This window comes from Eumetopias jubatus, unplaced genomic scaffold, assembly GCF_037043125.1.
Source record: "Eumetopias jubatus isolate StellerSeaLion01/CBP00866 unplaced genomic scaffold, mEumJub1_p1.0 scaffold_12, whole genome shotgun sequence".
Classification (NCBI taxonomy): domain Eukaryota; kingdom Metazoa; phylum Chordata; class Mammalia; order Carnivora; family Otariidae; genus Eumetopias; species Eumetopias jubatus.
Genome location: NW_028274818.1, coordinates 64,114,337 through 64,141,664, shown reverse-complemented (window position 1 = coordinate 64,141,664; position 27,328 = coordinate 64,114,337). Strand labels below are relative to the sequence as shown.

Sequence of the window (27,328 nt, the reverse complement as noted above, 5' to 3'; positions counted from 1 at the left end):
ACTTACCTGACTGGGCCACCCAGGAAGGCCTTGATAAAACATTTTTTAAAGATTTTATTTATTTGAGAGAGAGAACAAGTGAGAGGCAAAGGGAGAGGGAGAAGCAGACTCCCCGCTGAGCAGGGAGCCTGACTTGGGGCTCAATCCCAGGACCCTGAGATCATGACCTGGGCCAAACGCAGACACCTAACTGACTGAGCCACCCAAGTGCCCCTTGATAAACATTTTTAAAGTAATTTAGGAATACAGGTTTATTCCCTGTCCTTTGGCACCTATGCAAATGCACTCTACAAGATTTCGGACTGGTGCACTAAGTACGAAAGATCAGCAGGAACCCATTGAAACCGAGCTTCTTTGCCACAGTAAGACCATACAGGAGGTTTAAGAAAAGAAAGAGAGAGGGGGGTAAAGAAAAGATGCTACGGTCAGTCTGTGACCCAAGATAGTAAAAAGGAAATCAGTTTGTATTCCTGAAAAGAGACCAGAAACCCTGACAGATACCAGCCAACTTGCAACCTTTGCCAGGACGAAACAGAGCTAAGTCTGGCAGCCCTACAGACCTGGTGCTGAGACGTTCCCCTGAGGAACTCTTCCCCTTAGGAGGTCAGCACAGGGCGCCCCCACCCAACAGGTTTTCCAGAAAGGGCAGGCAACAGAGGAGTCCCAAGTGAGTGAACAGAAATATGAGGAAGTTCCTTTCCCCCCTGCATTACATTCCAGCCAAGAAAATTACTCAGCTCACCATCCTGACAACCCCACATATTTTCCCACCCCCTGCAAAGTAATGCTACCATCTGTGAGCCCAGGAAAAATAATCCTCTCTCTCTCTCTCAAGGTCGGGGGGGGGGGTGGCCTCCCATTCAGGCAGTTATCCTAACAGTGACCCTCAAGGGGTTTGGGGGGGGGAGTTTCCTTGGATTTCTCTGTTCCTTGCATCTTTACTCATGCTTCCTTTTTGTGACCTGAACCATATCGATCATTTGGAATTCCTGGGGAAAGAAATCGGGTTCATCTTCACTTTGCTGTAAGAGATCTGATGTATGGGGGGACGGGGGAGGCATATCCAAGTACAGTGCCCGGCACATACCAAGGCCAATAACTGCTAGCCGTTTATAATCATCATCATTACCATCACCATTAGGATTAGTTGATGAATGGCACAATCTGTGATATGCCAAAGAGCAACTCATGGTGCCTAAATTTTATTGACTTAATCCTTCCAAATGCTGACAAATTACTAGCCTCAGCCATTTAAAAATCACATTTCTAATGCAATAATCCTATCTGCGATGTGTGTGGAAGACATTACTACAGCCCAGGGATTTTTACAAAGTGAATTAAGTCACTATAAAAACTGACCATGTTGGTTCACAATTAAAAGTCTGGTGGAATGAAATGCCATTATTCCATAGCTTGCTAAGCCCGAAGGAAGAGATTACCTTTCACGTGTCTCTACTGGGAATGTTTTTAGAATCCCTAAAATGTTTCCGGAATGTTCTCATTACTGATATTATCTATTAGCTGATCTTGTATCGAAAATATTTCTGAAATGGAAAAGATTTAAATCACGTGTTCTGAAAATTACCAAGTGTTCTTAAAAAGATTTCAGATAAAAGTCTCTCATAATTAAGCATTTAAAATGCAATATGTATTGTATCTATGAAGAATCACACCATGGCTTCTGGAGGAACTTTTCCATAGAGTTATTTTTTCATACCCGTTTTGGAGCTGGGAAAATACAGAAATACACACACACACACACACACACACACACACATATTCCCCAAGTCTAGACTTACTTGGGCTCTGGCTATTTAGAGTCTACGTTTGGTGTTTTTAAAACCCTCTGACACATTCCTTTCTTTCATCTCTGTGATTCCTGGCCACCCTTCTCGGTACGGCTGTCTAATCTTCCTGATATTTCTGGGGCATAAATGGACCCAGAATACTTGACTGAGAAAAAAATCAGATAGGAATGTAGTTCTGGACTTTTTTTTTTTTACATAAAAGATTTTCTTGTATTGATATGGAAATGGCAGATGCCCGAGACCCTTCTGCCAACCTGAAACATTTCTGCCTACTCCAGGGAATTCCTTTGGGCTGATGTTTCTTAGGGCTTACACTGTTGTGTAAGTTCCTAAAAGTTCCGTCTCAGTTATCTGAATGATTGAGGATAGGCCCCAAATGGGAGATTCATTCCTTGGCCCTTATTTCTGCTCAGTGCCTTGACTGTGTGTAAAACAGGAAAGATGCTCATGCCAGTGGATCTGAAACAGTTTTATATTTACACACTGGAATTCTACCAGGGGCAAAAGGACTGTGTTCACCAACAAACCCCAACACGTTACAAATCAGCATTCTTTTATCTGACCCCTTCTACTTACCAGCTCTAGAAAAAGACCTGATATAAACCCAGTGAGTACTCTTTTTACTGACAGAGGCAATAAAAGTCAATCCCAATGTTTTACAGTCTGCCACCAGGCACAGATCTTTACTCACCCAGGTAAGTTGTTATTTGAAGGGACAAACCCAGAGCATCATCAACAGGTGCATGAGATCATAGTTGCCATTCCTCCACTCCAGAGTCTGTTTTATTCCTCAATCTGCCTCCACTCCCTGCCTCTTTCCAGAAACCTCACACTCTACGCATGGAAAACCAAACCCATTATCACCCTTCTCCCTGAGCCACTCCCAAATATGTATCTCCTCCTGTTTCCTGCCTCAGTTAACACCAACCCCACCGGGCACAGTTAGGTGCAGTTCCCTGACCTAGAAACCTCTGAGTCCTGCTGCCTTCTGCCCTGAAGCCTTGGTCTCCTGTGGTCACATGACCCCCAAGAGTGCTCAGAATAGGGTAGTCACTCCTCAGGCCACCAGAGCCACTATCTAACTGCTGGGACCGGCCAGACACTCCCCGCCCCCCCCCCATGGGCTCACCAGCCCTTCACCTCCCCTCCTTAACCAACTGTCCCTGAGACAAAACTGGGGGGATTCAACAGGGCTTGCTATCTACAAATGAGTGCAGGGTGAGGACTCCAATAGCTGTATGATATTTGGAAAATGTACTGATGAAATTAGAAACTGAAAGTGGATAATGTTTGATAAAAAAAAAAAACCCTAACTCAATAAAACATAAATCTAACAGTATCTTGGCTCGTTAATAATCATCAACGACCCCACATCTTTCTCGAAAGAAAGTTATAAATATGGGCAAAAACGGATTTACTCAAGGTCACAAAATGTAACAGCGGTGCAGAAAGAACTAAAACCACATCCATCCTAAAATAATAAAAGATTCCTGGATGTGCCACTCTGCCTCTGACTTCTAAACGTCCACCTAGGAGATTTTTAATACCACCCAGAAGAGTTTAGTACTCTGTTTAAGAAAATATTTCCTAAATACGGTTAAGCACCTTAGGTGAATTACAATGATGGTTTTTGCTAATTACCCCTCAAGAACATGCCTTTTTCTTCTAGACTCTTACTCTCCAGGGCAAACTGCATGTTGGAGTCACAGTAGCATCTCCTGGTCTAATGAAACTTAACTCTTTTGGTGCCTGAGGGCTACAGAGATCCATAGCTTGCTCATAAATCCAGCCCTGGGAAGAAGTGAGGCCTTATGTCTGAATTCTGTGGGCCTCCATCCTCCTGCTCAAGAGAACACAGCATGTGTTTCCTTAAAATATCGCAGGTTTTAAAAGGAGAATGGAAATTCTACCTCATCTGAGGGTACCGATGCTTAAAAAAGGAGGGAAAACAAAGCTGAAATTTTATTATTATTATCCTGAGAGACGTGCAGAAGATTTGTAGTTAACACTGAGGCCCCATACCTCATGACTAACAAGGAGGCGATCCAGGTCACTGTTGTTTCTGGTTAAGCCTTGCGCAGCCAGGCAACTGTGGTCCTCGGTGATACTGATGTGTTGCCAGCAAGTGACCCCACTCAGCCCTCCCCATGACTGACAGCTCTCCCCCAGACATGTCTGGGGGCAGAGCACTGAGGCTCAGAGACCCCTGACCGCTTCCCCAGGTCACTTTAATTTCATCACGTAAATACAATTGTCAAATATATTGAACTGTAACACCGGGAATGGATCTTCCAGGTGCTTCCAACAAAACCCCAAATCGACTTTGTCACACAAGTCCACAACACAGGATGGATGCATTTGAATTTCACATTTGTTTCTTCTTCCTATAGTTTCTTTCCCTTCTTTGTTTGTATGAAAAGAGTAGATTTTGATTTAGTTTTGCACACAGGAGCAAACACCACCACCACCAAGCTATTTAAGAACAGGTCCTTAAGAATGTTCTAGAATGCTTTGGTAGACTGCAACTTACTAGGATTGCCACCTATCAGATAATATCTTTAAGAACCAAGGTTTTTCAAAATTTATCAGAGGGTCTAGTCTGGTTGTACCATCTCACAGTGCCCCACATCTTCCTCTCAAGCACTTATGGCAAATGGGAACAAATTATGAATTCATTTTGTGGTCAACGTTTGTATCCCCCATTTGAATATAAGCTCCATGGGGACAAGGACTGTAAATACCCGTTATTTTGTTGCTGTGCCTAACAGTGCCCTGAATGCAGCAGGAAATCAGAGACTATTAATAAATGATCAAAAGAAATCACTCACACAAATGTGTGTGAGTGAAGCAGTGTTAAATTGGAGAATATAGAATGTAAGCGTAAAATAAGTTTTTAGATTTCCTGAGATTGTTCTTAGGGGAGTCTGGGCAGATTTATTATCAAACTACAAAAATGGCATACTGACAACAACCCACAAGTTAATTATTCTTGAGATAAATTCGGGATTCATAAAACCAATTCTCTGGGTGGTAATTTTCCACATGTAAAATTTTTACAACTTCTGTGGGTATGTTTAATTTAACCCTTGCATATGAAAACACTGATGTGTGTGAATTTGGATAGGCAGATGAGGCAAGCAGATGCAGTTACTGCTCAATTTCACGACTCAAAATCACAGTATTTCATTTCAGAAGTCACAGAAATATAAATCAGAAAATGCCACTGAGCAGTGTCAGAAACCCCCACAGCTATGCACTGTTTTCTCGATATTTCTCTCTAACCACTGATAAAAACTCTTTGAAGTGGAAGAGTAAATATTATCATTTGATAGTACTTGGACCCAACAGTGCAAATACAATTGCATTGTGTTACACTCTGGGGTCCCGCACACACCACGCCGCAGCGTTGCCATGGAGGAGCGAATGTGCTCAGAGCTGAGCCGGCCGCGAGGCAGCCCCGCTCCCAGGAGCTCCTACCCCTAATCTTCCGCGGGCAGACACGCGGGATGTTAAGGGTGACACGCCGGCATTCGAGTATGATTTTCTGTTTTTGTCATCCTGGGAACGAAGGCCCACGAATAGGCCATGGGAAACGCCAAGCCCTAAGTATCGGCTTGCTTCCACCACTCCCACGGGCCTGTTCGGAAGGATCACGGGTGGCTGGGGGGAGGAGACCCTAAGGAGCCGGCCGGCAGTGCCCGCGCGAGGCAGAAAGGAAGCCCCCACGAGCAGGTGCCGGCTGTCCCCCCGCCTGCCACACCGCAAAGGTTGGCGGCGCGCGGACAGAGGGTCTCCGGGGAGGGCGCCCCGCGCAGGTCCAACAGCAGGTCCCGGCAGGTGCGGGGAGCACAGCGAGCTGTTGGGAGTGGAGGGCAGCGGGACGGATGAGTTGGGGCGTACCCAGTGGGCGGAGAGGCCTGAGCGCACCTCCCGGCTCTGTGCCCCGGGGCGGCCTGGCGAGCGAGAGGCGCCGGCTCGCCCCCCGGGGCCCCTCCGGCCGACGCCCGCCCTGGCCTCCCCCTTCCCCCCACGCTCCGGGGCCGCCCTCCCTCCTGCCCCCGCGCGGTCTCACCTTGCCGGGGAAGGGCCCTGGGAGGAGCAGCTTCAGCGCCTGCCTCTTCAGCTCCACCAGGCGGGCGTTGCAGTTCTCGCACCAGACGCCGCGGTCCGAGCCGGGGGAGGAGCCGCCGCCGCTGCCCGAGCCCGGGGAGCCGGTGCCGAAGCCCGGCGAGCCGCCCAGGGAGCCCGGCGAGCTGGTGCCGATGCCCGGGGAGGCGGGGCCCGGGGAGCCCGTAAAGGAGCTCGGGGACGAGGTGCCCGAGCCGGGGGACGGGGTCCCCGACGAGCCGAGCGCCGAACCCGCGCCCTCGGGGGTGGGCCGGCTGCCCGCGCGCGACTCCTCGTACGCTTTCCGGTACCAGCTCTCGGGGGAGAAGGGCGCCGCGGGCTTGGTGGGCGAGCAGACTTCATTCACCTGCGGGGGAGACGTGCGGAGTCAGGGGCAGCAGGGCGGCGGGTTCCCGCGCCCCCGGGCCGGGCTGGGGGCGCCCTCCCGTTGGCCCGGGATCCGCGCGCCCCCGAGGGTCGGGCCGAGGGCCAAGGGGCGCGCGTTTGGGACCTCTCCGAGCCCTGCGGCCGAATCTGCTTGCATCTGCCCCGTTAATCGTCCTTAAGTAGGTCCCGGCTTCCCGGGCGCCGGCGGATTCCTTCTCGGGTCGGGAGGAGAGGGCTCGCCCAGGGGCTTCCCATGGTTTCTGCAGGGAGAACCCATACAGTCAGCGCCCCGCGCTTTTGAATCCGACACCCATTCCAGAAAGAGCCCAGGTTCAAGATCCTGGAAGACGCTATGGCGGGGGGCGTGGTGGGGGGGCATCTGGGTTTTCATTCATTTGGGGTACAGCCCTCCGGATCCTGAAGGTAAATGGAAGGCTCCCCCCGCTCCAGGGCAATGATCCCGAGGAACGGCAGAGCATTCATGGACACTCCCCCGCCCCATTCGGCTTAACTATGCCTGGAAGTGCATGAATGCCGCAAAAGTTAGGGGTGCAGGCACCGCCAGGAACGCGAGGCCTGGGAAAATTCCGAGGGCCAGGCGAGTGCGCCGGCGTCCTCGCCCGCGGACCCGCCTCGGTGCGCGCACGCCCAGCCCGCCCGGCCGAGGCGCCTCTGCAGCCGCAGGAGAGCTCGCGGCCGCCCTCCGGGGCCGCACGGCGCCGGGAAAGGGGGACCCCGGCCGAGGGGACTCTGGTCAAGCGCCTCCGCATTGTACCCGTCACAACTTACCCCGTATTTCTTGCCCCTGCTGGAGACCGCCAGCCTCTCTTTATTCCCGGCTACCGAATTCATGGTGGCTTTTCCAAAGGAGAGTGTCTAAATGTTCCAGCAACGCTACATCCAAAAGGTCTTCCAACCCTGAAGGGTCCCCCCGTTGTCGGGGGCTGCCTCTTGGCCCTCAAGTCAAGGTTTCTTAATGGGGGGGGGGTGAAGAATCAAAGCTAAATGGAGCCCAGAAGTAGTAGCACTAATTTGCAGAACGGGTTGGAGTGGCTGGTTTATTCTTCTCTTCAAATAATGCTTTTCCTCATCCTCTTCTGCCTCCTCCAGTCACACGTTCTCTTCTCACGGTCACATCCAGATAATTAGCATTTTCCTCAGCCAAGTGGGTCCGTTTTCCTCCACGAGGGAAGCGAGGCGGGCAGCCGGGCACACGCAGCTGCAGGGGAAGGTGGGCGAGCCCTTGCCGCGCCTCGCCTCCCGCCCGCGAGCCGGCGGTGGGAACTTGCCTCCTTCACGGAGCTCGGTAACTGAGTTCAAAGAAATTCTCCCAAAATATAAAGATCCAGACTCGGGGAGGAGCCTCGGCGCGTCGCGGAGCCAATATCCGCCGGCCCGCTCGGCCTGACAGTCGCGCGAGGGCAGGGAGAGGCGGCTCGGCGTGGCCCGGGCGCCGCCGCGGTCAGCGCGCGCGTGTGCGCCCGGGCGCAGCGCAGAACCTCGGGAACAGCCGCCCCGCCGCCTGGGAGCCCGCCGCCTGGCTGCCGCCGCCGCGCCGGCCGGGATCCATTTTATGTTGCGGCGCGCCCGCCTGACAGTGCGAGGCGAGCGCCGGGGGGCGGGGGTCGTAAATCTCGTCCCTTGCGGGGAAGTTCCTGGAGAGTGGCCCGTGGCCAGGGCCCTAATGAAACGCCACTGCGCGAGGCTGACGCGGAGGGGCAGCGCCGAGCGAAAGGGCTGGACAGAAATGCGCCCAAGCCTCCCCGCCCCCAAGTTCTTTCTCTTCCTGGCAAGGCTTGCAGTTCTGCCTTTGAAACGCCGTGTAAAAGGGACTGAGTCACAAACAAGTCCACAAACATGCCGGGTCCTCCCCCCGCCCTTTGTTCTCCTAGACCTGCCCTGCAAACCTTTTCTGGAATTGCCCTACCAATCCCCGGCCGGCCGGGGACTGGAGGAACAGGGGGTAACGGGAGGGACTGGGGGGGCACGGGGGGGCGGACACCCACCCAGCCACAGCCAGAGGACCTGGGGGACGTCGACCCCCGCCCCGCACGCCCCAAGCTGCGACGTGCCGAGCCGCCCAGGGCTGGCCCAGGTGAGTCCGGGATCAGGCTGGCTACCACTGGGCAGGGGAAACTGAGGGATTCGCCGCGGTCCACAAGCGCAGCGCGGGCCGCGCGGGCCTGGAAAGGGGGTGTGTGCGGGCTGACCTCGCTTCGCCGCTCCGGGATCGGTCCCCTCGGCACCCCTCCTTCCCTTTCTTCCCGCACCTGGGGCCCACGGAGCACCCGGCCACCGCCCCCTGTCGGATCCCGCGCCACCCCCGGCGCAGCGCCGGGGAGTGCAGGAAACCGGCATATGCCAGGCTCCACACGTGGCTGCTCCGGGGTGTCATTTTTCATCTCCCGGGAGGACATTTCTCCTGGTGAGCCGGCAGGTCTGTTTGGTTGTGACCTTTAATTAACACCCCGCCAGACGCCTGGAGAAGGACCGGCCCAGTGCGGGGATCACGTGAGGTGTAATGGCATCTCCGCGCCCGGAGGCACCCGCCTGGGGGTGGGCGAGGGAGCAAAAGATGTTTGGGGCTTTCCAATCGCTGGCTTCCTTCTGAGATAGGGAGGGGGCAGGAAGACAACCTTCTGAAGGTGCTGAAACCCTGGGGCAACGCCCCTCCCGCCTTGCTCGGGGAAAATTCCTTCTGTGCCTCCCTCTCGCTGCCATCCACCCACCCCACCCCACCCCCTCGCCGCAGCCCCGGCGTGGGAAGATTTCACAGGCACCAAAGCGAGGTAAGAAGGTCAAAATGAAGATGTTGACAGCAGTGTGGAAGTTTCCATTACGTTCCAGCTTCCAATTTAAAAGCGATCACATCGAGAGAGGACCTGAGGGGGGCAGGTACGCCTCCAGGTGGCCCACCGCGGCTCCCAGCCACATCTGTATTCCGCAGGGGTGCGGCTGGAGATGGCCTCGCCATTAGCTCGGCGCTGCGCAACAGCAGCGTGCGGCCCCCTGAAACGCACCAGCGGGTGAAGCCGCGGCGGGTGGGGGTGGTGGGGAGGTGGGGTGTCCAAGGTGAACTGTTCGGAGCTGCGAGATCCACCTTGAAGACTGAGGTCTGCTTTGCATCCCCAAGTAGCTGAGTCCCCAAAGCGTGTTTAGTGGGCTCAGAGCGCCCTCTGTTGATCACAGTCTACACCCGGAGGCCCCGCCGGAGAGCTCGGTTCGAGGCTTTTTTTTTAAAAGTGGACGTAACATTTACACACAGTGAAATGCACAGATCTTAAGGGTACAGATCTGTGAATTTTGGTAAATCTAGGCTCCCGGATAAGCCACCACCTCAGTCAAGGTATAAATGTCCGTTCCTGCACAGAGTTCTTCCCTGCCTCTTCCCAGGCCGTCCCCACCCCTCGCACACAGCCCCTGCTCTAATTTCCATCACCATCCGATTAGTTTTGTCTGATCTTGAACTTTTTATTCGTTGACTCCAGGCGGTGTGCATTCTTTTGTGTTTGGCTTTTGTCGCTTAATATAAAGTTTCTGAGCTTCATGTTGTTGGGTACGGGTCTGTATTCAGCCTGTACTCTGTTTTTCATTCCTTTCTCTCCTGCCTTCTCTTTGTTAACTGAATATTTTGGGGGATTCCGCTTTCATCCCTCTACTGGACTCTGAGCTCTAATGATTATAATGTGCATCTTTAATTTATCATGGGCCATTTAGAGTTAACATTGAGCCATTTCACCTAAAATGGAAGAAACTTGCAAAAGTAAATCCCATTATACCTCCCTCTTTTGTGCTATTTGGGTAAATTTTATATCTACCTACATTAGAAAACCCACAATACAATCTTACCAATTTTATTTTAAACAACCTGTTGTCTTCTAGTGAAACTAGAAAGTTTTAAATATAGTTTTTTCTATGTACCCAGTTTTGCCATTTCTGGGACTCTTAATTTTTTTCCCTATTGAGCCAACTTTCCAACTGGGTCATTTCCCTTCAGACTGTAGGACACCCTTTAGCATGTCTTGTACTGAGGGTCTCCTGGCAACAAATTCTCTCAGCTTCTGCTTGCCTGAAAATGTTTGTGTTTTTTTTCATATTCTGTGTTTGAAGAATAGTTTAACTGGATGTAGAATTCTTGGTTGACAGTTATTTTTCTTCCAGCTTTTTAAAGATGTCAATCATTGCCTCCTGGCCTTTTTTGTTTGTTTGTTTTTCTTTTGATTTTTATTTTCATTTCATTTATTTTTTTTTTTTAAGAGAGAGAGAACAGGAGAGAGAGACTCTCAAGCAGACACTCACAGAGTGTGGAGTCCAGCTCAATCTCAGGACGCTGAGACCATGACCTGAGCCAAAATCAAGAGTTGGACACTTAACTGAGCCACCCAGGCCCCCCAGCCTTTTTTGCCTCTGATTGGAGATGAACAGTAATTCTATAGGAATTCTTCTTGTGTGTAATATGTCCTTTTTCTCTGGATGCTCTGAAGATTTTCCCTTTACCATTAATTCTCAACAATTTGACTCTGATGCTCCTAGATGTGGTTCTCTCTGTACTTATCCTGCTTGAGGTTTGCTGAATTCCTAGGACCTATAAGTTAATCTAGAAGTTTTTCAGCAAATTTGGGATCATTTCAGCCATTTTTTATTCAAATTACTTTCTGCCCCATTCTCTCTTTCCTCTCCTTCTGGGAGTCCAATTACATGCATATTATTATACTACTTGAATTGTCTCATAAGTTACTGAGGTGGTTCTATTTATTAACATCCTTACTCCTCAGTTCTTCAATCTGGATAATTTCTGGCAATCCTTTATTAAGTTCACCAAGCATCGCTTCTGCTATCTCCACTCTCTGTTAAGAATATCCAATAAGGGGCGCCTGGGTGACTCAGTCAATAAGCATCTGCCTTCGGCTCAGGTCATGATCCCAGGGTCCTGGGATCGAGCCCCACATCAGGCTCCCTGCTACACGGGGAAGCCTGCTTCTCCCTCTCCAACTCCTCCTGCTTGTGTTCCCTCTCTTGCTATGTCTCTCTCTGTCAAATAAATAAATAAAATCTTAAAAAAAAGAATATCCAGTAAATTCTTTATTTTAGATATTGTAATTTTTAATACATGCTACATACATACATAGTTTCCATTTATCTGCTTCTTTTTCCTTTAAATCCTTGAACACAGTCATGAGAGCAGCTTTAAATTTCTTGTCTGCTAATTCCAACATCTGGCTCATTTGGGGGTCACTTTCTATGAACTGATTTTTCTCTTGACTCTGAATCCCATCTTCCTGTTTCTTTTCATATCCGATATCCAATAAAATTTAACTACATGCTGAATACGGTGGACATTACATCATAGAGATGCTGGATTCTATTATCTTCCTTTAAAGAGTATTGATTTTGTTCTACAATAGGCAGTTAAGCTAGTTATGGATTACCTTAAACTTGTTAGCAACTTGGTTTTATGCTTTGTTAGACCAGATCTATGTCAGCTGTGGCTTATTATCTAAGAAAAATTCCTTGGTCCTGAGACTTGTTCTTAACCCCTAAAGTGGGGCACTTCTAGGATTTCAGTAAAAAGCCCAAAGTGTTTGCCAGACCCTCTCACTTGGGACCTACAGTCCATGCTCTGCTCCCCGTAGTGATAGCAGCTGAAGTCAATTCTTCCAGCTTCTAGATCCTGCTTTCCTCTGACTTCCTGTAGCTCTCCCATGTATACACAATTCAAAAATATCAGCCAAGGACTTGGGGGAAATTGCAGATTTTAGGGCTGCCTCTCTCCTTTCCAAGATTCTCCTTCTCCCTTTCCAGTGACAGCCCTTAACTCCACCAGGTAATGCCTCACACCAGAAAGACTGGCTTTCTCAAGTTATAGCCGCTGTGCCCAGCATACTGGAACAGACCCATATAATCCTTCTTTCAGGGACTGAACCCTTGACTCCCCTCTGCCGCTGCCTACTTCTGGCCACTCTTCTGTGCCTTTAAATAGGCTATTTGTTGTTGTTATCCAGCTTGTAATTGTTTTCTTTGGGGAATTCAATTGTATATAAAGTACGCCCCAGTTTTAGTCTTAATGGTGGCTTTTTCAAGTCTACCTTAGGTTTTTGAAATTCCTGTAGTTTCAAGGGTTTTTATTCTGTAATTAGCAGCCTAAAAAGTTAGTCTTTGAAGAATCTAACTATATATTGCTTCTTGGCCTTTTGGCTAAGATCAAGTGTTAAGAGTCTTAACTATATTTCTGTTGGACTGAAGGTTCTAATGATGCAACCAGACCCTTCACTGATAGATAGATAGACATATCTAACATATAGATTTCTTACCTTTTCACATTTGAGGACATTAACAGCATTACTTCAAAAACACACACACACCTTATTTTATGAATGAAGAAACTACATACTGGCTTCTAAAAGCTGAGCACTTCTCTAAACACCAATCTATTTATTCCATTGATACCCTTGGGTGAAACAATATCTCCCTGTTACATCCACAGGTACAAAGTGCAAAAACACTAAGGTCTATTACTTGGCTAAGAATGAAATTCTTATTCCATATTCCTTGTTGCTTAATTATTAAGTGGACGTAACTTCTTTGGGAATGTTTCATGGGACTTTTACATTGTCAGAAAATGCAATTTAGCTTTCTCATTATTTAAATCTCAGGGAGAAGTAGCTCATAAATTTTTATAGCTAAATATATTATGGCACTGTATTTTTGAAAGTCTAAAAGAATAAATCAAAAATTGAGAAATAAAAACAAAATCAGGCTGGCCACTTCTAATTGCTAAGCAGAGGGCAACAGATAACATATTCCACTCCTCTTTAATACTTTTCTTTTGAAATCACTTCCCTAATGGTTTGGGCACAAACATGCCAGCAGAACCAGTGGGCTGACTGCATGTGCCAGAGGCCATTGAGTTTCTCCTTGAAAGGTAATTAAAGCAGCTTACACTGTCCATGTGGTATCTTGATGAATATGCACACAATATTTGCATTTGATCTACTGGTGTTCTGGGGACCATATGATCATGTGTGGGCTGCCAAAGGGTCATCAGCAAGCTGGCAACTTTCATTTGCGTGCTTGGTCACCACTGTAGTGTAAGAGGACGGTTCTTACCCTGCAAGTGAAGGAAGGCTCTCCATTCTTGGACTATCATTTCAATCACTAATCATTTTATCCTTATAAATTCTTTTTATGCTAACCTCCAAGTTTGAGTTCAGTCCCAAGTTAACCATAGATAAAACTAGAGAAAGAGAAAGGGTGTGAACCAAATTTGTGTGGCTGGAGTGATAAATATTTTATCATTATTTTTATTTTGCTTTCAGGCTGGGGAAGAAAAGACCAGTTATTGAAAACAGAGAGGAAGACAATGTGCTCAGCCCACGGACATCATGGATGTGACAGCCATGAACCACACCGCCACTTATCACAAGAAGTAACCTGCTTTGAAAAGGGATCAGGGCATCCCACGTGTCGCTGTTTATAGTTATGAAGGAAGAGAAACAACCTACACATACATCTGTAGAGGATGGGTTTAATAACTTACACTGTGCTCAGACAGGAAATACCATGCAGCCATTAAAAATGTTTTCATAAAAGAAGAATTTTATGGAAGTAATAGAAAAACAGTGATGATGTGTTAGAATTAAAAACTTTAGGTAGGTACAGTATAATGATAACTCAGTGGAAGTATATAATCAGAAAAAAAAAAGAATCCAGGAAATCGAATAGAATCCATCCAAATATTGAGTATAACAGCTCTCTGGGAGTTTCCAATTCTATTTTCAGAGACAAATGTAATTTTGTTATTATTATAAGAAAAAGGTTACTAAAATAAGAAAAGAAATCAGAGCAAGTTTTGATTTTTAGGAAAGGGATCACAAGGAGCTAGAAGGTAAAAGATAGGGCTGCCCCACAAACATCCTTGGTCATACGTGTTCAGGCACGTACACGGGCGCACGCGCGCACGCACACACGCACACACGCGCGCGCCTGCATGCTTAGTTGAGGCCGGGATACAAAATAAAACCAAAGCAAGCCAGGGAAGGAAATGAGTAGAGGATGTTGGTGATTAAATAGTTTACAATAAAATAGGTTTTCCAAGCACTTAACCAAAAAAAGAGAAGAAACTAATCATACTTCATTTATCTGTACCACTTCTTAAGTTTGGAGTTAAAACTATAAGAGGGAACTCAGAGCTCTTTAGAGGTGAGGCGGCTTGCCCAAAGACAAGGATCCAGCCAACGGAGAGTGCCCAGGAAAAAACCAGAGCCTTCTTTGGTCCCCAGTCAGGAGCCAGGAACAGCTGGTTGGCAACAAGTAGAAATAAGAACGGTGTGACAGTCCTGGACATGAAGTAAAACCAAATCACATCTGTTGGATGACTGCTCCGATGAACTAAGGGCAGAGGTAGAGCCAAATGTCATCATGTGGGTGCCAGAGAACACTGTCATTTAAAATTTCTAGAACAGCATTCCGCTTACAGGCAGGTCAAGTACAGCCCAGCACAACAAAGGAAACAGAGTCAGGGGAGGTCGGAGAAGGGTGGGCTACTCCCACTGGAGGGGGCAGCGAGGGACCCCTGGGGAAAGAGCCTTTGACAGGGCGGGGCAAGATGGAACAGGGATTAGGAAAAGGTAGAACAGACATCAGACAAGGAACAGCGAAGTCACAAGGGCGCCATTTCTCCAAATAGATGTACCTATTAGGAGGTAAAAAGCAATGGGAGATGTTCTAATTTGATAATCAGAAAATAACCTAATCCCCAAGCAAAAGATGTGAACACGTATTTCACCCAAAAAAGTGGACAAATAGCTTAATAAGCTCATGAAACCATGCTCAACAGCATTAGTCATCGTGGAAATGAAGATTAAAAGCCACAATGAGGTACTACTGGAACAGCTGACATCAAAAAGACACAACAGCAACGATCATGGAGAATATGGAGAAATGGGGGCTCCTGGGCATTGCTGGTGGGAATGTTAGATGATGTGGCCACTTTGGAAAACAGTTTGGCAATTTCTCAAAAAGTTCAATAGGAAATTACTGTCCTACCCATTAATTCTACTCCTAAGTATCTATCCAAGAGAAAAAACCAAAAATGAAAAAACGTGTGTATGTCCACACAAAAGCTTGCACATAGCAGACTTGCTCATAGCAGCATTATTCATAATAGCCCCAACATGGAGAGAACCTAAGTGGCAGCGGCTTGCGAAGGAAGGGATGGACAGGCCGAGTGAAAGAAACCACACCTGAGAGACCACACACTGTAGGATTGCTTCTAGGTGAAATGCACAGAAAAGTCAAATGGTGGAGATAGAAAGCAGATCTGCGGTTGCCTGGGGATCAGGGAGGGACGGGGATTAGCTGGCCTGAGGGACCTCACAGGGTGATAGAGACTGCTGTATGGTGGTGGCCACAGCTGAACATCTACAAAAACAAAAACAAAAGTGTGCGTGAGTAGGATGAGTTTTTCTTTTTAAATATTTATTTATTTAATTTATCTATTTATAGCCCGTGATGGGGGAAGGAGCAGAGGGAGAGATAGAATCTTCGGCAGGCTCCCATTGCGGAGCCTGACACAGGGCTCGAGCTCATGACCCTGAGATGATCACCTGAGCCGAAATCAAGACTTGGACACTTAACTGACTAAGCCATCCAAGCTGGATGACTTGTATTATAGGTAAAATCTATCTCAAGAAAGCTGTTTTTAAAAGTGGTGGAAGAGGCAAACGGGATGGAAATGAGGAATCCATTCCGGGCCATCAGCACTGGGCCAGCTCAGCTTAGAGATTAAACGGACCTGAGGAGGAAGGTGGCCATGTCGAGGCTGGTTTGCAGGCCAGTGAGTGGGATAAGAAAAACGTGGCAATAGTGTTTCCAACCCAAGGCACATGGGAGGAAGGTGGTGTGTTAGATTTCGAAGAAATCCAGCCACAACGACCCTCTGAAGCAGAATCCCCAGAAAGAGGGGTCACCATGTGCCACTTCAGGAGCCCCTGCACAGCGGGCATCGTCAGTCAGCCAGGGTGGACCCTAACACTGGGAGGAGCATCAGGAGACACTAGCTGACTTCTGGTGGGAACTGAGGGGTCAGAAACCAAACTGGAAATGTGCGTTTTAAAAAAAATTTGTGGTATTATGATCTCAGTAAGGACCGTCAGAGCAAGGTCTCAGAGGAGACGGGGGTGGGCTGTCTGCACCTAAGCCATGTGAGCACCGGCAGGTGCAGGAGTGACCGGGAGCCACCAGCCAGCCACAGGGGGCGATGGGCAGAGGGGCACATATAGCCCAGGGAAGAGCTTTAAAGACCGTGATGGAGGGAGGGGAGCCACATGAAGACCCTGTTTGCAGAAGAGAGCAACTTACAGGAGGTGTGGGATTCTAGGAGTTCCTCCAATGAGGACTTAAAATCAGGACCAATGTTTCTAAGCAGTGTTGTCATTGCCCACACCCTCAATGGATGTCTCCCAGCTGTGTGTTGCCGTAGCCCTAGGTACCAGCATGAGGAGCCTCTGGTCCTCCTCTGAACTGCTGACGCCTCCACTCTCACATTAGCAACCACTCTTTTTGTTGCCTCTGCCTCTGGTTGCACCAGCTGCACAAATTCTGCTCTTGCTTATCCCCATCACCCCGGACATCCTCTCAGTGCTGTGCCTTCCCTGCAAAACCACTAGTTCTGAGTTACTCATGCTTGGGCTCGTTTCCAGCTCATGAACTGGAAATGCAGTTTGGATGGATGGATGGATGGATGGATGGATGGATGGATGGATGGGTAGGTGTATGGGTAAGGGTGTGTGTGTGGGGTAGATGGATGGATGGATGGGTGGGTGGGTGGATGGATGGGTGGGTGGATGGATGGGCGGATGGGTGGATGGATGGGTGTGTGAGTGGGTGGGTGGGTGGATGGGTGGATGGATGAGTGGGTGGGTGGGTGAATGGATAGATGAATAGGTGGATGGGTGGGTGGATGGGTGGGTGAGTGGATGGATGGATAAGTGTATGGGTGAGGAGATGTGTGGGTACGGGGAGTGTATGGGTGCATGGATAGGTGGATGAATGTGTGGGTGGGTGGATGGATGGATGAATGGGTAGGTGTATGGGTAAGGGAGTGTGTGGGTGGGGGCAGTGTATGGGTGTGTGGATGGGTGTAAGAATGGGTGGGTGAGTGGATGGATAGATGGGTGGGTGGGTGAGTGGATGAGTTGGGGGCTGGTGGGGGGCAGTGGATGGGTGGCTGGGTGAATGGGTGGGTGAATGGATGGGAGACATGACCCTGCACAAAAAGAGGGACCCAGTGAGAGTAACTGGATGACAAACACTCCTGGGTGGGGGGACAGTGGCAGCTCACACTGTTTCTATAAAAAGGCTGTGATTGAGATCAAGCCGTGATCCTTCTTGTTACTTTTCTAATATATATATTTTTAAATCACAGGATTTACATTTAAAGTCTCTTTTAAAAACAACAACACAGACAAGTGTCAGGGAATTCAGGAGTTATGGTTTCCACAGCAACATTCACGTGGCCACCCAACTACTACTAAATAAATGAGATTAAGCATTTATATTGCCCTTGACATTCAGCCATATGCTAAGCAATCACTTTATTGGTTTATAATTCCTAGCAGCCACCTGTGAGGGAGGCAGCCCTCTCACTCCCACATTAAGAATGAAGAAACCAAATCCCAGGAGAAGAACGATGTGCCTGGAGAAACCCCAGCTGAAGCCTCGCTGGCTAATCCGACTCTCCACGTGACAGCAGGTAGCAGGGTAAAATGCCGACAGCCGGGCTGCCCAGAGTGCATGAATAAAACTGACCATCACTGAATGCCTACTGTGTGCTAGGTCCTTCTGGAGAGCTTTTCCAAACCCCTGCCACTGAGGACTGAGTCACAAGCAACTAAAGAAGCAATAATAAAAACCAGAGGCTTTTTTTTTGTGCTGTTTTTTTTAACATTTTTATTTATTTTTTCTTCTTTAAATTGTTTTATTGTTATGTTAATCACCATAGATTACATCATTAGTTTTTGATGTAGTGTTCCATGATTCATTGTTTGTGCATAACACCCAGTGCTCCACGCAGAACATGCCCTCTTTAATACCCATCACCAGGCTAACCCATCCCCCACCCCCCCCTTTAGAACCCTCAGTTTGTTTTTCAGAGTCCCATCGTCTCTCTTGGTTCATCTCCCCCTTAGATTTCCCCCCTTTTTTTCTTCCCCTCCTGCTATCTTCTTCTTTTTTTTCTTAACATATATTGCATTATTTGTTTCAGAGGTACAGATCTGTGATTCAATAGTCTTGCACAATTCACAGCGCTCACCATAGCACTTACCCTCCCCAATATTTATCACCCAGCCACCCCATCCCTCCCACCCCACCCCCACTCCAGCAACCCTCAGTTTGTTTCCTGCCAGAGGCTTTTATTCCAAGTGGAAGAAATCCTGTAGAGCTTTGGTTCAGCTGGTCTCCATAGAACCAACTTCATTACCAGCCCAGAAGCACAAACTCCTACAAAGAGAAAGAAAAACTCCGTCCAGCGAGAAGGAGGTTCAGAAGAAGGGCAACAAATACCCAGATGTCAGAGAACAGAAGCCGTTGCTTGAGTACGAGGTTGTCTTTGGAGACTTTCACTTATTTGGTAGGTGAAGAAAGCCCACTAGAAATGCCAGATATTTATTTTGGCAAAGCTTTTCCTGTAGTGAATCTTAAAAATCTCATCTCTCAGATGAACACGGGCATGTGGATTGAAAGCACAACCCAAGGCTCCTGGGTGGCTCAGTCGGTTGAATGATGGGCTCTTGATTTCAGCTCAGGTCATGATCTCAGGGTCATGAGATCGAGCCCCATGTCAGGCTCCAAGCCAAGCGTGGAGTCTGCTTGAGATTCTCTCTCTCCCTCTGCCCTTCCCATCCCCCCCCAAAAGCACAATCCAAGGCCCAAGGCCACAAATTGTGATGTGTGGCCCCCAGTCCTGGGAGGGAGGGAGGCCTGGGACCAAGTGTTGGCTCTGGCCTTAGTCATCATCTTAACAAATGATCTTTAAGGAGGAATAAACAGCAACACATGAAATGCAGAGCTGTGCTAAATTGAGAGGTGTTGCCAGCACTCCTGAAGAAAGTGAGAGAATGTGTGAAAATGCAGAGTCTCAGAAGTGTGAGAAAACAAAAAGCACAAAGCAAGCCAAAAGCATCAAACTTCCGACATCAAGGAGGTGGATTTTGAACCCCAGACTCAGAATGGTCGACAATTAGAAAGCAGTTTTCCCTAAAAGACAAGTGAGAGAGATTTGGCTCAAAATTAAAAATAAACTTTTGCTACAGTAAAACAGGCCCATTTGGGCAGAGGAAGCTTTTCCCAATGAGTCCACCTTAACCACGGCATTCTCTACAGATCCTCTGGTACTGTGGTCTTAACTTCCCCCCATCCCTCAACATCCCACTTCAAGCACACAGCTGCATGGCAGCATTGCCAGGCAGGAGCTGTCCATGGTCTGCTTCCATTTGCCCTTTCCCCCAGCAACCCTGGAGTTCTCCAGCCACGATGCAATGCTGGAGTGAAAGATGGTTGCTAAGACTGTCCAACTTAAGATCTGAGACAGGCATTTAAGGGTTCAAAATTATGGGCACCATACCCACTGTGTGAGCTCCTCGAGGCCACTGGCCATGTCCTTAATGTTTATGTCCCTAACATTCAGGACAGTGCCGGGTGTGGCTCCTAATACACATTTATGGTGGAAGTGAATGTGTATCGGTATTCGAGTGCTTTGCTTTTCCTGGGAAATAGCTCACTTCAAATTTGACGTAAAACACCACATTGTGTTCTGAATGCCTTATAGCCCAAAAGACGAATGTAGTGTTTGACCACAAGTAATCAAAGAATCTAGGAGAAATCACTTAACGGTGAAGACCGAAGCAACTAGAATATGTATAAAGTCTAAAAATAACTATGGCTGTAAAACAAGACCGTTTTCAGTGAGTCCATTTCTAGAGGTGAAAATAAAGACAGGACCACATACTCGTCTGAGGAGATTAAAATTAAAAGTGATGGATTTAAAGTTAAGAAAGTGTAGGCAAGCTTTCAAGGTAAATATAATGACTGCAAAATCTAGCAGACTGTGTAATTTTCTTCCTGGAGGCAAGCCCATCCCTGATGAATTTTAAATGACACCTGGATGATCCTCTAGTCCAATGTCCAATTCTACGCCTGCATAGGACGTTACTCTGTAACAGTTGGATTTTCAGAGTAATTTATAGTGAGTGAGTAGAACCCCCTCCCCTTATTCTTCTACAGGGAAGCTTTAGCATAGTTATTTCGTTTACACTGATGAGGTGTCCAAAACACAAGGAGGCTGAACGATATGCCCAACACCAAAAAAGAAGCTAAAATGGCACAGAGAGGATTAGAATTCCAAATCACAAATCATGTTTTTCTCTACTTACTTCTTTCTTTGCTGCAGTGAGCACGGGACGATGTTATTCTGGGACTCCTTGAGCCCACGGGACATGCTTCTTGAGCATGGCTTGTGTTTTCAGACTCCCAAGCACTACATTCAGCTAATCTTTCTTTTTATGTTATTGACAAATTCACCTAGACTTACAAAACCCTCTCCTCCTTGTGCACCTTCATGTAGCAGCGATCCCCAAGACTGGTGTTTACATTCTGTGTAGGGCAGTGTAATCTAAGGGTTAAAAACCCAAACTCCAATGTCAAATTCTCACTATGCAACTTTGCACAAGTTACTCAGCCTCCATTTCCTCTTTTCTCACCTATAAAATGAGGGTGAATAATAATGCCTACCTCACGAGGGCTAAATTAGGTAATTTATATGAGGGGCTTTGTACAGTGCTGGACCTAGATAGCTCCATAAATTCTAGCTTAGAATCATTACCTTCTGAAAAATCTGAGGCAGAACATTCCTACCACAGGGAACAACAAAGTCTGACAGACTGCAATACACGAAATAACGCTTTCACTAAAGAGAATAAAGCAGAAAGAGCAAAGAGGGTAGACATTCCCTGCCTTCAATGGGACGTCAGCTCAGCCTGGGAACTACATTTCCCAGAATACCAACCAATCGCCCCAACCAGAGCACTCAGGTGACATCTAGAAGATGGAGGAGATACAAGCCATCATGTGGCTCCCCCTTTAGGAGCAAACGTGGTGCCCAGGACTTTCACGAGGGCCTCCTTTCCCAGGGAATTTGAGCCTTGTGACACTGGCAATGGGTCCCATGGGCTCTGAAACTTCCTATTTCTCTGTCAGCTAGTGAGGGCCAACGGCTGGTGATGGCTCTCCCTTCCCTCGGCACCCCCATCCTTCCAGCGATTTTGCAAGACCATCATTCAGCACCCTGAGTGGGTTCTGTTCCCCTGATTGATTCACTGCCTAAGAAGTGAGAAGTCTCAACACACTCATAATTATTTATTATTTATTTATTCATTCCACGCTTAAGATAAGCAAGGCACCGTTCTGGGTGTTAGGAATACGAGAGCAAACCAAACAGAAGAAGACCTGCCCTCCTGGAACTTACATTTTAGTGGGGGTGACCAAATGAGAATCAATGAATAAACAAATATGGCGGGGTTGGTAAGTGCGGGTGAGGAGGACAGATGGTGTGGGGAGGGGCAGGGTGTTATTATCTTAGAGGGTAGTTGGGGAAGGCCCTTCCTACAGTGAAATTTGAGCTGAAACCTGAAGAAAGCGAGGGGGCAAGGCATGCAGCTCTGGGAAGAGCACTTCAGGCCCAGGGAATGGCAGGAACAAAGACCCTGAGGCAGGAGTGTGCTGGCCTGTTTGGGGAGCCACGAAGTCAAGAAGTCACTGTCTGCAGAGGAAGAGAATAGCAAGAGGCGTCTTCAGAGGGCCACCAGCAGGGCCGTGTGAGCCATGTAAAGGCTTCGGCTTTCACTCCACGTGAGATAAAGAGCCACTTAGAGGTTTTTGAGCAGACGATGCTTAGAATAGAGAGATGGGGGCCAGGATGGAAGCAGAGACCAGGTAGATGCCATTATAATAGTGCACATGAGAGCTAAAAGCAGCCTGGCTCAGCCTGGTGACCATGGACATGGTCCGTGCTGGCCATGTTCTGGGCTCTTTTGGAATCTATATATAGGTCTATATTTTTTTAATCATGATTAAACTCAAATAACATAAGATTTACCAGCTTAGCCATGTTTAAGTGTACGGTTCCTAGGGATTCAATACATTCACACTCTTATGCAACCATCACCACCATCCATCTCTAGGATCTTTTCACCTTCCCAAAATGAAACTCTGACCCCATTGAACACCACGTCCCCATTTCCCTTCCACCCGCCCCTGGCAACCACCATTCTTCTTTCTGTCTCTGGGCTTTCCCCCTTCAGGTCCCTCCTATAAGTGGCATTTGTCTTCCTGTGACTGCTAGTTCACTTAGCACAACGTCCCCAAGATTCAGCCCTGTTGGCGGACCACGTCTAGAAGGTAGGATTTGGCAGGCTGGCAGGCTGGGTGAGGAGCTCATGTGTCCCTGTGGGACTCTGCCTCTGGTCTCACCCACTCCAGTCTGACAAGTAGCTGCACAGAATCACCCCTGCCCAGAGTTGGAATGGTTCCCACTGTCCGGGACCTCAGACCCTGGGCCGGAGGGGTGCTCCCTTTGGAGGAGCTCTTTCCAACAATATCCGCCCCTGCAGACTCTCAAACTGCCCTCCTGAGAAGGATGCATCTGCACAACAGATTCCTTTAAGTGGTCTTGGAGACCCTCCATGAGGGTCTTGCGCTCTCTACGTCCTCCCACAGACTCTAACGTCCCGCCGAACTGAATTCCCCACACACGCTACAACATCTTCAATCAAATCTCTGTTTTTGCCTTTGCCCAGAATGACCTTCCTTCCATGACCACGTATTCAGTCCTCCCTCCTATAATGCCCAGCCCCAAAGCCACCTCCTCCAGGAAGCCCTTCGCTGATCCCTCCAATGGGATGCACTGTCTTCTTCCCCAAATCCACATGGCTGACCTGTGTGGGTTCCTGGGACCTATCAGACCATGAACTCTCCCGGGACACCATTCAGCCATGTTCCAGTTGGTTCCCCTCACAGGACTCTGTCTTTTAGGGTTCAGAGTTTGTTCGATCGATGAACAGATGGGATAATCATTCATTTGAGTCAAATATGCAACTAGAACATCACTCAGCACAGGGATTCCTGAAAATGTCATCATCATATTTGTTTCCCTGCAACGCGCCTGCTGCGCATCATCCCAGAACCCAGTGAGATCACAGGGAAATGTACCCTAACTTCCATCGTAGACTTGTACTCACTTTCAGATTCTTAATTGTCCTGTTTTTTCTGTCACACTCCAGTTTTTTAATATATTCTTATGGACCCATTCATTTGATTTATTTATTTTTTGCAAAGCAAAACAAAAACCAAAAGAGAACTTTAAATTTTTCTCCTGAGAAACTCTTCCTCTGGAGAACACCCTGTATCTAAGTCAAAACCATGTAAATAATTGTAATGGGGTGAACTGTGCACCCAAAGAGACATGTCTAAGTCCTCACGTGCCCCCGTCTGTGCACGTGACCCGATTCGGAAATAGGGTTTTTGCAGGTGTAATTAAGTTAAGGATCTGGAGATGAGACCATCTTGGCCTTGGGGGGAGCCCTGAATCCAATGACAGATGTCCTTAGAAGTGAAGGGGAGATCTGGGACCCACCCACACAAGGAAACCTGGGGGACAGGCCCCCGGAAGGCACGGACAGACCCTGGGGCAGTGCTGCCACAAGCCGAGGAGCTCCTGGGGCCACCAGATGCTGGAAGAGGCAGGCAGGAGCCTACTAGAGCCTTTGGAGGAAGCATGGCCCTGGCGACACCTTGAGTTTGGATTTCAGGTCTCCGGAACTGTGAGAGAATACACCTCTGCGATTTCCCGCCATCAGGTTTGTGGCAATCTGTTATGGCAGCCCCGGCAAACTAACACATTAAGTCACTGTATCAGTCCACAAAAGAACCCCAAACCCAGGTCTTGGGCCAGCCTCCTCTCTTCCTGCGAAGCCCTATACATATACACACACACCACACGCCCCCACCCCCTACCATACAGACGCCCACGCACAGCACACACACGTGTGTTGGCCCTATCCCCATCGCACCTGCCTTTTAAATCATTTCCTTTCCTCTCAGCTCACTGGACCTCCTGTTGCCTGGTCCCTGTCCCCGTCTGGGCCGCCATAACCAACCACCCCAGAGCGGGGGGCTTAAACAGCATACTGGAAGCATGACGTCCCAGGGTCTGGGAACGGTCTGGAAGCTGGAGGTGCCACACTGGGGCGACAGCGCCGCCAGCTTCTGGTGAGACCCTCTTCCTGGTTGCAGACTGCCAACCTCTCCTCATGTCCTCCTCACGTGGTGGATCTTCCTGTCACTTCCTGTCGGGGCACCGCTGTGTCCTGAGGGCGCCACCTGCTGACCACTCATCTCCCGAAGGCCCTGCCTCCTGGCGCCTTCACACGGCGGGGCGGGGGGCTCCGGCCCCAACCTATGAGCTGGCGGGGACGCAGACATTCAGCCCGGGGGGCGGTTCCCTTTCTCTTTTCTTTCTGGTTCTTTCTGGTTCGGGGGTGTCACTATGCCCAAAGTCCCTTCCTCAAACCAGGGAAACCTCTGGACCCCCCGCCCCCCGGGAGCCGCCATGATGAAGGCTGGGGTGTGTCACATACTTCCCTGTGAGAGCCAAAACGTCTCATTTGAAGCAAAAGCCACAGAAAATAAGCAAAAGAGCTCCCCATCGTGTCACCACAGAGCCTTGGCGCCCGTCCACCCCATGCAGCCTCCCCACATCCTTTCTTTCCTCAGACGAGGTGATGGCAGCCATTTTCCACGTGCGTTTCTGCCGGTCTCCTGAGAGTTCCCGGTTTCCAAAGTAGAAAGGCCACCCGGTCTTTCGCAAGCCTGGGTGGCGCAGTGGGTGACATGCTGGGGAGGTTACGAGGTGGTGGGGATGGGTGGGGAGGTGTCACCCTGTTCTCCCTACGGAACCCCAGCAGAAGGGAGTCAGCAGAGGGCTAGAACCTGGGAGAAAGAGATTTCTGAAGGAGTTACCTCCTTCCCTCTCTTCGCTGCAGGAGCCTGTGTTGTTCCCCGCCCCGCCCGGGCTCTGGTTTTCTCTCATGGAGCCAGAGAAGAGCTTAGTGAAGAAAGTGAAATGTCCTAGCAGAGCATGTAGGATGTCATGAAACCAGGGGCCCTCGGGGGGGCTCCCCTGCCAGCCCCACAACCGCAGCAGGGCTCTCTTTGCCTTCACCCCCCACAAAACACCATTCAGAAACCACCATGCATGTACATGTCTGGGTGTGGTGGGGGGTGTGTGTGGGGTGTAGAGTGAGTGTGGGGTGTGTGGGGCATAGGGTGGGGGTAGCATGTGTGTGTGGTGTGTCTGTGTGGTGTGTGTGGGGGGGTATGGTGTGGGGGTTTTGTGGTGTATGGTGTGTAGTGCGTGTGGTGTATGTGTGATGGATGTGGGATGTGTGTATGTGTGTTGGGGCTGGTATGTGTATGTGGTGCACGTATGTGGGAGTGTGTGCGGCATGTGTGGTGTGGGGGGTGGGGAGGCTGGTGTGTGGAGTGTGGGCTGGTGTGTAGGGGTGTGGTAGAGGAGTGCAGGGGGGGGAGGGTGTGCACAAATGCCCACTTTTTTTGTCCTTTATGTTTTCATTATGGAAGAAACCCCTCCTTCCCCTGTCCACCAGGGTGCCGGGCACAGAGTACCCAAAGGCGTCTCTTAGAGTCCCAGGTCACACCCCTGCACTGCCCACCTGCACCCTCTCCTCTGGGGGAACCATTTGGAACATCTTGAGGTGTCTGCCTCCGTTTTTCTGAATGTGCTGACGCTACTATTCCTGCCATTTCTTGATTTATCCTTGTCAGGCAGCAACTCTTTACCTCATGAAGGGTTAGCTCCTATCACCTCCCCATCTGCTCGTTACCCCCTCACAGTGATGCCCCGATTGTGGGCTCCCACCTGCGGCCCAGCACCGTGCACCACGGCCCGGCTGGTCAGCCCTTGCTGCAGACAGCAGTCCCACTCAGCTGCACACCCCCCGCTCCCCGCCTCCCTGGTGACTACCTCCCAGTCCCCTCCCAGCACCCGGGGCCAGCCCTCAGTCCTCATGTCTACTCGCCACCCCCACATCGGTGTGTGTATCTAGGCTCAAGGCTGTGACTGGTCTCCATTTCCTAAGGGCTGCCAGACTCCCTGACTCCCGCCAGCCCTCCAGACCCCTCGGTCCAGCTCTCTTCTATAAGTCTCCACTTGGATGTCCGATGGACATCTCAAACTCGGCACATCCCACACCAACTCAGGCTGATCGTGGGGACAGATGCTCCCCAGCAGCCTTGGTCGTCTCTGCCGATGGCACTTCCCTGACATGGTTGCATGGGGACAAAACCCTGGGGGCAACTGGGGTGCAGGGGGAAGGCAGCCAGTGAGAAATCCCCCCCAGTAGCTGTGCTGAAGGCACTTTGTAAAACGGGCTCAGGTCACCCCTGTTCACAGCAGCCTCTCTCGCGGCAGCCAGAGAATGGGCACGACCCACACGCACACACCAACTGACCAACGCACCGAGAAAACGGGCCACATCCGCACCATGGAATGTTATTCACCACAGAAGAAATGAAGCTGACACAGGTTACAATGGGGTTGGACCTTGAAAACATCACACCAAGTAAAAGAAGCCAGAGACAAAAGGCCACATATGGTAGGATTCCTTCTATATGAGATCTCCAAAAGAGGCAAATCCGTAAAGGCAGGAAGCAGATTACTGGTTGAAGGGGGAAGGGACACCAGGGGAACGCTAACAGGCATGGGGTTCTTTCTGGGAGGATGACAATGTCAGGTAATCAGAACAACAATTCTGTGAATATGCCGAAAGCCACTGAATTGTACACTTCATAAGGGCGAATTCCATGGCGTGTGAACGACATCCATAAAGCTGGTTTTCTAATGGGCTAATATTGAAATTTAAATTGTTTGCAGTAATGTGAGTGACTCACTC

At 49.2% G+C, this 27,328-nt stretch overlaps 1 protein-coding gene and 1 pseudogene across 1 annotated transcript in view; one reads left to right on the top strand and one right to left on the bottom strand.

Annotated features, from left to right (window-relative positions):
* KIF26B (kinesin family member 26B) overlaps window positions 1-7,181 on the bottom strand; it is a 432,841-nt gene extending 425,660 nt beyond the window's left edge. Inside the window, exons 1-2 of the mRNA XM_028111484.2 lie at window positions 7,092-7,181; window positions 5,881-6,282 (exon numbers count right to left, since the gene is read on the bottom strand). Of these exons, the coding sequence (XP_027967285.2) occupies window positions 5,881-6,282; window positions 7,092-7,154 (465 nt within the window). The 5' untranslated portion in view covers window positions 7,155-7,181. The remainder of the gene's footprint in view (window positions 1-5,880; window positions 6,283-7,091) is intronic.
* A 5,296-nt stretch (window positions 7,182-12,477) lies between these two features.
* Window positions 12,478-12,611, top strand: LOC114215784 (U2 spliceosomal RNA; annotated as a pseudogene).
* Window positions 12,612-27,328: the final 14,717 nt, after the last annotated feature.